The following is a 12407-nucleotide window of genomic DNA, read 5'->3' on the forward strand; positions in this document are numbered from 1 at the left end:
AATGTTCCTTAATATACGCATAGAAACATAATAAAATGCACTTAAGGGTGGTTACCCCTATACATTAATTTTTCGTGAAAATGCAAAAACACAGGAACCGTATTTTATTATCTGCTGTGAAATATGTTGTTTTTTCGATTTTTCAGCTTCAATTGACACATATTTGGTGATTTTCTTGTCTAATTGTAACATCTTTTGGCGTAGTTATCCCCATAAAATTGTTTGACTAATGTAAATTAAGTCACCTTTTTTGTGAACAAACCTCGTATTGTTAATTGTTTGTTCTTTTCTATTCATAATTAAAATAGCCCATTGAGTCTTATGATGTCTGTATTATTTTAGTTTTCATATTATTATTTTCTGCAGTTATTTATTTTTTCTACTCGAATCTGCTGTTGAAACTGCCCTTTCACCAACTCTAATGGATGAAGCCTATCGTTGTCGGCAATTCCAAATTCCTTACAAGTTTCACCAAAGGATTCCCTACAGAGAGGAAGAAATAAATGGTCCACAGTTGGTAGTAAATGATGAATAACGTGAGAGCCAAAATTTGTCATAATTAAGAAAAAGAAGTCGTCAATTATTTCCCTGTTACGAACGGTGTCGATTGCAAGTAGACCCCAATCTAAATCTTTCCTGCAAATAAATTCACTGCATAAACATTTTAAAAGAATCCAAATATATACAAAAATCTTAATTATTTGAAGCTGTTCAAGTTCTACCTAACTGATAATTCTAAGTTATTTAAATTGATTGCAACTTAAGTCAAGTCAATTCAATTGACTCAACTGAAGGTGAGTAACTTCATGTGACTAGAAGTGATTTTAAGTGATTTCAAATAAGCTCGATTTCAAGTGACTTACAACGGCCATAACTGAATCTAAATAGTATTATGCTTTCTCAAATAATTATCATTGAATTAAAGTGACTTCAATGAGATTCAAATTCTTTTACTAACACTACATCGACATAATCACAATGAATTAAGTCACATCAACTGAATTTAATCGAATTTATATGAGTTTTGGGTACATCAAGTAACTACCGTTGGAATGCCGATATTTCAACAAGAATTCAAATTTAGAAAACTTCAGGTTACTTTATCTTTGAGTAACTTTAAGTAATACAATATCCTTAGAAAGGCACATATTTAAGCCTGATATCTTCTACTTTATGAATATTCCCCTATTGTAAACATAAGAATTTTCAAAAATTTAAAAACTTCGAATTTTTTTTTAAATTATACCTATAAATATCTCCATCATGGAAGATATCAGGATGATGATGAGCAGCATTCGTTCCAATACATAAGAAAATGAAACTGGCGCAGGCAATGACCACCAACCAGCTTTTAAACGCTGAAACAGGATTGGGTGCCACAATACACATCAGCAATGGTAGAGTAAAAGGCACAAAGTCTCTAAATTCAAATTTCTTCCATACCATGAAAACCAGGTAGTACCTATTAAATAAATAAAAAACTGTTAATAGATCAATCTATGTTTACGGAAGAAAATGGATGTTTAAATGTAGATGTTTAAAGGGTAAGATTGCTCCGCCTAGAATGCAGATATTCATGCCGAATATCTACTATCGTTTTGAGATTTTAGGTTCAAAAATACTTTTATGTTAAACTGGAACGCATTCAGATGTTAAAGTTTTTCGAGCGCAGACGCATCACATAGTATCCCTTCCGTTTCATACAAAAAAAACTCAGAAGAACTGCAAGATGGGTATTTAACTTGTTGCAATTCGGATTTTACTTTATATTTTCCATTCGAATGTCACGGAGTAATTGCAATAGTTTTTTTGCAACATTACATTTTTTTTGAAATTTCAAACTCCTGCTAAAGGCGGCTTCAAGCGCATCCATAGTCGCTTAATTATAGTAGGCTACTATTGAAAGAAGATGTGCTTGAAGTCACCTTCAGCCTATGTTAATGACAGGTATTGTCTTTTCTTTTAACGCTGAAAACAAAAATATTGCAATTATTCTGTAAACTTCTCACGGAAAAATTAACGCAGAATCCGAATAGTAATGAATTAAAAGTTCATTTTACTGTTTTTTTGTTTTTGTTGCATGATGCGGAAGGGGTGCTTATGTGGACACTACGAGGGTACGCTACACCGTGATGTGCCGTATCCTTTCCGCTCATTCGGTCCGCCAGTGGACTCGAACACATTTGACAAAATAATTGTAAATTTAAAATAAAATTTGAGTTTAAGTAATCTAAAATATATATAATATTAAATGCTGATTACAGATCATTTATTCTCAACTTACTTATCCCGTTTTTATTTTTTATTATGATTTACAAATGTTAAACATAACCTCAACTTAATTTAATGTATCATCTGATCAAAATTTCATGCAGAGTAACATTTCCTTTTTTAATACCTACAGACACTAACTTTGAACATCAAGATTACTGCCCTATAGTTGATCATAAAATAGGTTAAATCTAGATGTTACGTTTAAACATCCATTTTTCTCCGTGTATATAAAGCTAGACGAATTACTGGCTACATTAATTTATAGCATGCACACCTTTTAATACCATCCCTAAAAAAGCCAGTAACCCAAACTACGGGTGTGAGAAGAATGCCTGCAATTCTGCTAAAAACTGTCTTTCGGTATGGTAACCAATTCATGACAGGTTCAAAACTGTAGACTTCTTGATCCCAAATTGTGTTTGGATAAAGGTGATGGCTGAGAGCATGTGTTATACGCCATTCTTTGCTTGACATCAAGCTTAAGTCAAAATAGTACATCCTGAAATTCTGCTTCATGTGGATGTAATTATGAGAAGCTATGGTGGTCCAAGCCAAAAACATTCCTGCAATAATGGACACTTAAATTATTATTTAAAAAAATATATTTTTTTGTTTGTATTTATGTATTTTGAGGACTTACTAAAGCCGTCTTTAGACTTTTAGGACCCCATTTATATCAAATTAATGTTTTATGTTTTGAAGACATCCTTAGGACAGACGATCTCCATGCAAGAGAAATTTAAGAGACACTGTTGCCCAACCCAGTGGGCACAACATTTTATAACGTAATTAGAACGTCCTAAAATCGTTTCTTGGACGTACAAGTCAAAAGACGTCATTTGAACGTTTTAAAAACTGTCTTAAGTCAGACCAAATAATGTTCTAAAAACGTTTTATGTTCGAAATACGTCTTCAAAACGTCTCTGGAACATTGTATGTTTATAAAACGGTATATGGACTGACTTATGACATTTTTAAGCCGTTCTAAAGACGTTCTTTAAAGCTTGTGCCCACTGGGAAGCCATATCCCAAACTTTCACCGACTGAAATCTGTCTCTATAGGATTTGTCTAGGGCCTGTAATAACGGGTATAGAAGTCTAGTACTCCGTTTTGTTGACCCTGCGAGCATCTACAAAGAGCGTCTACAAAGAAGGCGAGAGTTTACCCCCGTCATTTCTTGATTCAAAGCAGATCTTTGTAATTGATGCAATCGCCAGTATTGTGCTCTAATAGGTCCCCGAGATAACTTTGGTTCAAAATGTAAAAAAAGTCCCCTAATTACGAATATCTTGGTTCGGTTTTCGAAATCTTGGTCAGTTTTTATGCAACCCATTTTTTTCTAAAGAATTTAATTGTTTATTAACAAACAAAATTCTTAATAGCACTTTCAGGTCGCTAAGCAAAATAAAACTTTTTTGCCTCTTGCACTTAAATTCTTAATTCTGAGATACAACTATAGACATGTGTCAATGTTGTTAAAAAATCCTTCGCTTATAACAATTTGTATTTTTAATGTGCGTGTAAAGTGACTTATTTCACGGTTCTTTAACGTTCGATAAGTACCATTTTACCCATAGTTTCCATTACCGCACGCCAGTAATCAATTATTCACGTCTTCCCTCCTACATAAATAAGCCACTTTACACGCACATGCAAAATAAAATAGTATGAGCAACAAGTGTGGTTTGGCAATTAAACCCTCGTGCGGCTGAACCCACTCGTGCGCAATTGCCAACTTGCCACATTTGTTGCTCAATATTACTATTACCTAAACAGATGAATTGATGCCGAACGAAACAGTTGACTTTTCAAGCAAAAAGAATACTTTTTGTAATTGTCCTTTTTCTTAAAGAAAGTATATTAAGTTTTGACAAAATAGTGAAAGTTTCAATACAAAATATTAATTTAGAAAGAATAAAAATTATTTGTATACCGAACAATTTTTCGCAAAATACATGATTTTCCAACTGACTATTGCAATTTTAAAACGAAAAATACGGATTTTAAACTACAATTTGGAATTGAAAGTAAGGAGAGTATTAATTTTCTACCAAAAAAGACGAATTTTCAACAGTATATATGAACTGATAAAAAGAGGTATTTCGGTTTTCACTCGTGTAAAAAACTGCGAATTGTTTGCCGACGTTTCGTGAACATTGCAGTTCACATCTTCAGGGCCCTGAAGATGTGAAACGAAAACCTGTTCACGAAACGTCGGCAAACAATTCGTAGTTTTTTACAGGAGTGAAACCCGAAATATCTCTATTTATCAAAATGAATCATCGTGAAAGCATAAAATCTATTGTCAGTATACATAAACTATTAACCAAGCAGTTGAATGAGATTGAAGTTTCAACAAAATAGTTAACTTTTCAACCAAAGAGATTTAAACAAAATAGATGATTTTTCAATTAACAAAAAACAACTTATCACGATACATGGAATTGTTGCATTTTCAGTTAAAAAATTAAATTTCGAAAACAAAATTTTAGTATAATACTCGAATTTAGAGTCAATGAAATGATTTTTCAAATAAAATTGTAAATTTTTAAGTGGGAGATCTACATTTTTAGTTAAAAACAAACGAATTTTTAAACAAAAACAATGAGTTTTTAAGAGAATATTTCAATTTTTAAATAAACAAATGAATTTTTAAATAAAGTGAAGAATCCTCATAAAAAATTACTTTTTAACCAAATTGATAAATTTTCTACAAATATAATATTTTTAAACAAAAGAAATAAATTTATGCTCAAGGAAATAGTTGACTTGTCAATCGAAAAGGACACTTTTTTTTTAAATGGTTCACTTTTTTAAATAAGGTGGATTAAGTTTTTATTAGACAGTGAAATTTTCAATACGAAATATTAATTCTTAAAGAAGAAGAATTATTACGTACTGAAAAATACGAATTTTCAACGAAATAATTTAAGTTTTAACTGAAAATGGTTATTTAAAAAAATAGTTCAATTTTGTATCAAAGAGATGAATTGTAAAAAAATTATCCATCTTAAACCAAAAAATTAATTTTTTTGAAAGTAGTTTAAGATTCGACTAAAAAAGACGAACTTATAAGAAAATATATGAGTTATAAATTATTGCAACTGCAAAAGGTTTATCCGACGAAAAAAGTGCAAAAGGCAAATAAAATTCATTTTTGTTTAGCGAGCTAAACTGCTATTATAAATTTTAGTTTTTAATACACAATGAAATTTTTAGAAAAAAATTGTAACACAAAAACTGACCAAGATTGCGAAAACAAAACCAAGATATTTGTAATCAGGGGACTTCTTTTCACCTTTTGAACTAAAGTTATCTCGGACTGACTCAAGAAATTATGCGGGTATAAATTCTCTCCGTTATAGACGTTAGAAGTGTAATGTTTTGCAATTGTATACCATTTTCTTCATTATGCGTAAATGGAATATTTCCTAACGTAATGATGAACTGCTCGTAAGAAATGCAGTTTTTGCCTTTACACTCTTACATTGTGAAGTCAAATATAAGTGGCAAGACGATTGAAAGTTATTTTTAGACGAAATCACGTACAATTAATACAGTCAGATCAGCTAAAAGAGTGCCATTTGGTAGAAAGGTTTAGCAGGCTTCCCTATTTGTTTCAAAAAATACACGTGCTAGAAGCTTTTTATGTGGAAAAGAAGATGCGCATTTAAATTTCATATTTCAATATATGTTTATACAGAAAAGCTTGTATGTTACCATTTAATCTACAGTGTACTACCTTAGGAGTAAGTTGCCGAAAATTGTACCTTTCGGGAATTCAACCACTCATTTGGGTAGGGGCCCCTAGTTTTTGTATACGGAATGTTCACACCTGAATGAATGAGTGTCGGTCATAGTGGTCGCTAGGCTTGCCCAAAGGATAATTCGAGCGCGAAAACTGCCGCACTTGCTCCCTGCTTCGCTGAATAGTGGAACACATTACTACAACGATGCTATCGAGGAAAATTTCTTTCATTTAATTTTTGAATGAAGAATATAATTTTTTCGAAAAAAGCAACCTTCACCGAGAGTCTTTATTATTTTTAGAGTACGAGGTCTGTTAAAAAAATACGCGGATTGAGGTCATAAAAAGTACTTTATTTGGAAGTTACACGTCTGGGTCTCCTTCAAAATACTCTCCTCCCCAACGTACACACTTATCCCAACAGTGTTTCCACTTGTTGAAACAGTCCTGGTACGCTTCTTTTGTGATGGCTTTCAGCTCCTTCGTCGTATTTGCCTTTATCTCCGAAATCGTCTCAAAACTTCTTCCTTTGAGGGGTTTTTTTAGTTTTGGGAACAAGAAAAAGTCACAAGAAGCAAGGTCAGGTGAGTATGGGGTGGGGAAAAACAGTAATCGAGTGTTTAGCCAAAAACTCACCCGGACGCGATTGGCTTTTTGGTCGTCGGTCATCAGGCGTGGCACAAATTTCGCAGTGAGTCCGCGTATTTTTTGAACAGACCTCGTATTCATAAAAAAAATCAGACAAAAAGGCCTTACCTTTTGGCCTCAATCTTATTTTTTAGATTTTGACTCGATTTCCAGGGCCTTAAACACTTTTGTTTGAACTTACTATAGGAGGTCGCGTGAGATACCCTGTCGGAAGTTGTTCGATTTGATATCCTGAACAAGAATTTCTTAGGTATTTTGTTTTAGAAAAATCGTATGCTTAGTTGTTAATTAACCATTTTCATAAAGAATATATATATATTGCTTTTTTAATAACAAAAATTATTAAACTGTTAATTGGCGCCTTCTGAATAAGAAAGGTCATCGTGATGTATGTTGTAAGATGATTGGTTTGCATGTTATTAATTGTTTAATAACGAAAAAAAAAACGAAAACTTCGAGACCAGCAGTTCTAGGAAAGCCGAGAACGGGCTGACTGAAAGCAAGAGTTTGGTGTAATTTTTAATTTTTTCATCAGAAATAAGTGCATCGTATTGTTTATTGCTACCTAACAAACGAAAAAAATGCTCATGCAGCTTTACCGGTACCATATCAATTATGAAGATTTTGAGGTTGTTTTTAATATTTTACTGGTGCAATGGATTTCGACACCTTGAAATTGAACACTTTGGATACTATTACATAAAATTTTAAAGTTTTCGTTCACTTTTTAAATGAACAATATATTAAATGTACGCTTTCTCCCTGGAATAATTTTTTTATTAGTAGATAAGCACGATTTGAAACGGAAAGGTCCTCTTTACCTTTCTCTGAAAACAACTTGTTTTAGAGTTATTAATTCGTTTACATCAAATAAACCTAAAATCAGCAATCTCCTATCTCTGATTGCGAATGAACTGGTAGGGAAAGGGTACAACTGTGCACAAAGAAACTGTGCACGAGCCCATCGTTGCATGTCGATGGCTACAGGCAAAACTATGCACGTGAACAGATGGTACCCAAATAACGTTTTACATAGTTGGAACACTTCCAACTATGCACGTCTCAATTAATACGATCAGTTTTTCGACTTACAAGTCCACGTGTACTTATTATTTGTTTAAACAGTCAAAAAAAAATTCGAACTTTCATGTAATAGTATCCAAAGTGTTCAAATTTGAAACGTCAAAATCCATTGGACCAATGAAGTTATCAAATGCAACCTAAAAAAATTTCACAATTTAAATGGTATCGGTACCGTTGCATAAGCTTTTTTGTCGTTTTTTAGTTAGCAATAAACCATACGATGCACTTGTTTATGATGAACAAATTCAACATTACAATCACAAAAATATCAACATTAGGTCGTTAGCAATGATCAGTTGAAAGTCGAAAATTTTCGTTTTTTTCGTTATTCGTCCCAAGTAGAAAGGTTCTCACAAAAATCCAAATCAAGAACAAAAGATGTCTGAGGTTTTCTTTTATTGAATTTTATTTTTCGTCAAAAAATCTATTAGAAACTTTTTCATTAAAATTTTGTATAGCTTACCACTCATGATAAAAGCCATCCAAAAATTGGAAACAGCAGCTACTAAGGAAGAAATCAGTGTTCCAGCAAGAAGTGTATCCACAAGTAAATTAGTTTTTTTGGCTGGATTGTGAAAATCCACATCCTTTAGAGCAACTTTCACTCTTTGTTTAAACTTTTTATAGAAACCGTCTGGCGAAAATGTAAAAGGAATTGACCTCGGTGAAACTGCTTGTCGGACATAAAATATTGGCAAAAGCTTTTCTGGTTTATCGGTCAAGTGATGAACCTGAAGATATAAAGTGATTGATATTATATATTATATTATATAATATATTATTATAGCATTATATTAATCCCACCACAAACACAACATGTGAAAAATTTCCCCAAAGTACATGAGTATTAATATCTTATTTATTTATATTAAAGGTAATCAAATTATGAAATTATTATTTTTGTTGGTTTTCCAACTAAGTGTGTATAAAAAATCAGCACGTGTAATTGAATTTTCAACTGTGCAGTTAAAAAATCAACTACATGTAACTGAAATTTCAGTAAATAGAAAAAATTTTATTTGGCACAGTTAGTGAATTTCAAAGCAAGTATAATTTTGCAGGGAAATGAATAGATTTGATTTAAGATTTTTAAGTAATAAAAAATCTTAAATAAAACCCATAAAAAATCGTTAAAAATACTGTTCTGTGAAATTCACTAGCTGTACTACAAGAATTCTGCTACGGAATCATGAGTTATTTCGTAAGTTTGAAACGGGAGATCCATGCGATTAATAAAGTGCATGTAATATTTAGAAAAATAAGCAGCTTTAAAGAAAAAAAAACAAAAGACACATTAGTATTATATTACCATAATAAATTTCGCGTCCTTTTAGACCAACTTTTTGATACTCATTTTTGTAATCATAACCTGAAAGAGCATACAGTGGTTAGTACCGATAGCATGAATACAATTTTCTCATTGTGATAATAATATTTCAACGTAACTTTTTTCCCTTTTTTTAAATCTGCTTCATTTCCTAAATATTAGATGTGTGTTTTTTTGTTAATTTAATTCTAGAATACTAACTAAAATAAAAATTACTTGTTACTAAATATACGTCTCCCAGACGTACATATCATTAAAACCTGCTGAAATTAAGTTTTACAACTATGATAAACTGTATATTATTAGGCTAAGGGTTTAATAAATATACCCACAACACGCGATTTGAAATATTAACTTTATTTATCAATTGTAATTTGTAAATTACAATAATTGTAAATTATTTATAAATTTCAACTCTTTTTCAAATCGGCCCTATATTGATTGTATTTATTTATTTCAAGTAAATTGGGACTTGTGCAGTCTATTGCGTCTATTTTAACTTCTAATACGTCCCGGAGACGTGGGAATTTGCCACATTGGGGTGGCTTCACGGGAAGTACGTGGCACACGGGTATATGCGCATCCATCTTCATTATTTTTCAACTATATTCATTGAATTTTATTTCAATTCTCTGAATGAACGAGATTTCAAACACGAAAGTGGTTGAAAAGTGGTTAAATTTTCAACATGTTTCTAACAATGATAACGTTTATTGTCACATTTCCGTTTATTATTGAAAGACAATAATAGGCACGCCAAATTTTTATAATTTCGTTTTAATTCTTTTAAAATATAAATTTGGTTATCAAACAAAAAAAACTCATTAAAGCAATGCGATACGCGTTTACGTCATACGATTCCTACCAAACCAACGTTTTTTTCGCTAAAACTTATGTTGGCACGATTTGAGATTTCAAGTTGCTCATTTAGAAAATTAAATGAAAGGCAATAAGCAGCGTTTGTATATGGCTACATTTAAAGGATCAGATAAAAAATTCCCAAGCATTCTAAAAAAATGGTTGTCGTTCTAAGAATTATTGGAGACTATAAAAACCTTCTTTGCTGCCTTTTATGTAAATTCCCAAATGGGCAACTTGATGGTCTTAAACTCATTCACTTATCTATTTCTACTACTGGAATTTGGCTTCTTTTTTCGTTCGCAATTTTTATTACCTTTAATACAACTAAATAAAATATTAATCCTCATGTAATTAGCAGAAAATTTTTACACGTAGTGTTTTTATTAGGATTTCATTTTTTGTGAATACGTAGGGACATCGAAAAAAGGACTATGTCCCCCGATATCCAATCTGTTTATCCTCTCGTGAAGATTTTATCTGTCAGAAATATTATATCAGCGATATGAATAGATAATAAACATGATAAAATACACCAAACGCTTGCTTTGAGACCTGTGTTGGCGGTTGCCTTCGAATAACCTTGGACTGACGTCGGGGGGATCGAAACGTAAACAGTAAGGTCCGCCTCATTCGCTCTCGCCCGGCTCCACTGAGAAATTGAGGGATCTAGCAGTTCTAGGAAGGCTGAGAACGGGTTGACTGAAAGCGAGAGTTTGGTGTACTGCTAAAAAGGAATCCAAGAATGATCAAGATCCTTTATTTTATTTTTACATTTACATAATATAAGAATAATAAATTTTAATATAAAATTACGTATTATTGTTCTGAGTGTATCTATTTAATATATTCATATCGAAATTTCATTACCAATAGCATGATTTTTATAGTACAAATAGTGGAAATCAGAAGAAGTGTCGATTCATACGGAAATTTCGGTAGCTTCTTAATTTTTTTATATTAAACATTCTTTATTTCTATCCAGACCAATTCAATTTTAACTCATGGAGACTGATCCAGCTTAGGAGAAATATTAGAAAATAAAAATATTTAGATAGATTATTCTATGGTGAAAACAAAGGAATAATTATTTCACAGTTTGAATACATTTTTTTTTACGAGTTACAATGATTCGAAGATCAGCTGCGAATTCTAAAAAATTAAGACAGTTTTTTCACAATGCAGTATTTTTCGAACAAGCGAAAATATTCGGTATTTTCTTTTTTTGTTTGATATGAGATTTTAAAGTCTTTCAACTCATTCCAACAAAATGTTTAATTTAAAAAATAAGAAAACGGGAGTTGTTTTGTAATATATATCTCCTCGATTTTTTTGGTTGCCAAACCGTTGCTTAAAACTGAAAAAAAATTATTTTTGAAGAATAAATTTCTTTATTTTCCTCGGAAACAACGAAAGATGTAAAAAAATATTAAGATGAAAGTTTAAACACCTAAAAAAGTTCTACAAAAAATACCTCCTACTATTTGTGATATCTTGCACCGTTTACAGAAAAAAAATCAAAAATCATATTTAGAAATAAATACCTGGCCTCAAAAATGGTTAAGCCCTCATAAAACTGATAACATGCCTTCCTTATAGGCAGAAACTGTATATAAAAATGAGAAAACAATAAAAAAAGTAAGGGCTTTCCACAATATCTTCTTTATTTTTTTTCATCAAATTTTGAAAACATGAAAAGAATATTTTCGGGAAACTTTGTAGAACATTTCTAGATGTTTCAACTTTCATGTAAACGATTTTCTGAATCTTTTCTTGTTTTCAAAAAAATGAAAAATTTAACGCGCTACATAACACGTTTTTCTTTTTTCCATATCGCTGTATCACTGTTCATTTCACGGAAATTATATTCTTATATTTATTTAAACAAAGGAAAAACGCGTTACGTCGTTACGTTTATTTAAAATTGTATATTTTTATCTGTATCATTGTTTTTTACGAATAAAACAAAAACTATGCGTCCTATGAAGAAGTGATTAGAAACAAATTTCTACATCTTTTTTTGGGAGCACAATTATAATCTATTCTGCTTGTTTGGTATCTTGCATAATTTGACCAAAAAAAGACATTTTTTATTTTTCACTATTTTTTGTACGATCAAAATTTTTGATTTTTCAAGAAAATTTAAAAATAACTTTTGTCATATCGTGCGTTTTTTGGCTTAAAATTTTCATTTTTGAATGATTTTTAAAATTTTGTAAATGCTATAACTATGATCTTTTTATCCAAAAAAATGCATAAAGGATAAATTGTTTGCAATTTGAGTGCTACGATTAACCGTAAATCGTCTTGAAAATTTTTGTAATGCTCTCACTTTTTGAATTTATATCCAAAATGGCTGGTTGAAAATGTTGGGAATGTACGCATAGAGATATCTAATACCAGTTAAGACTAGTAAACATATTAGTGATTAATAATAGACACACGAAATATGTTACGTAGGCGATAGT

The 12407-nt window shown here is 31.2% G+C and overlaps 1 protein-coding gene across 1 annotated transcript in view; it reads right to left on the reverse strand.

Annotated features, from left to right (window-relative positions):
- Positions 1-6: 6 nt before the first annotated feature.
- LOC117178905 overlaps positions 7-12407 on the reverse strand; it is a 128026-nt gene continuing 115625 nt past the window's right edge. Inside the window, exons 13-17 of the mRNA XM_033370448.1 lie at positions 10495-10591; positions 8218-8485; positions 2549-2837; positions 1247-1462; positions 7-636 (exon numbers count right to left, since the gene is read on the reverse strand). Coding sequence (XP_033226339.1) covers positions 354-636; positions 1247-1462; positions 2549-2837; positions 8218-8485; positions 10495-10591 — 1153 coding nt within the window. The 3' untranslated portion in view covers positions 7-353. The remainder of the gene's footprint in view (positions 637-1246; positions 1463-2548; positions 2838-8217; positions 8486-10494; positions 10592-12407) is intronic.

This window comes from Belonocnema kinseyi, chromosome 1 (assembly GCF_010883055.1).
Source record: "Belonocnema kinseyi isolate 2016_QV_RU_SX_M_011 chromosome 1, B_treatae_v1, whole genome shotgun sequence".
In the NCBI taxonomy this organism is placed as follows: Eukaryota; Metazoa; Arthropoda; class Insecta; order Hymenoptera; family Cynipidae; genus Belonocnema; species Belonocnema kinseyi.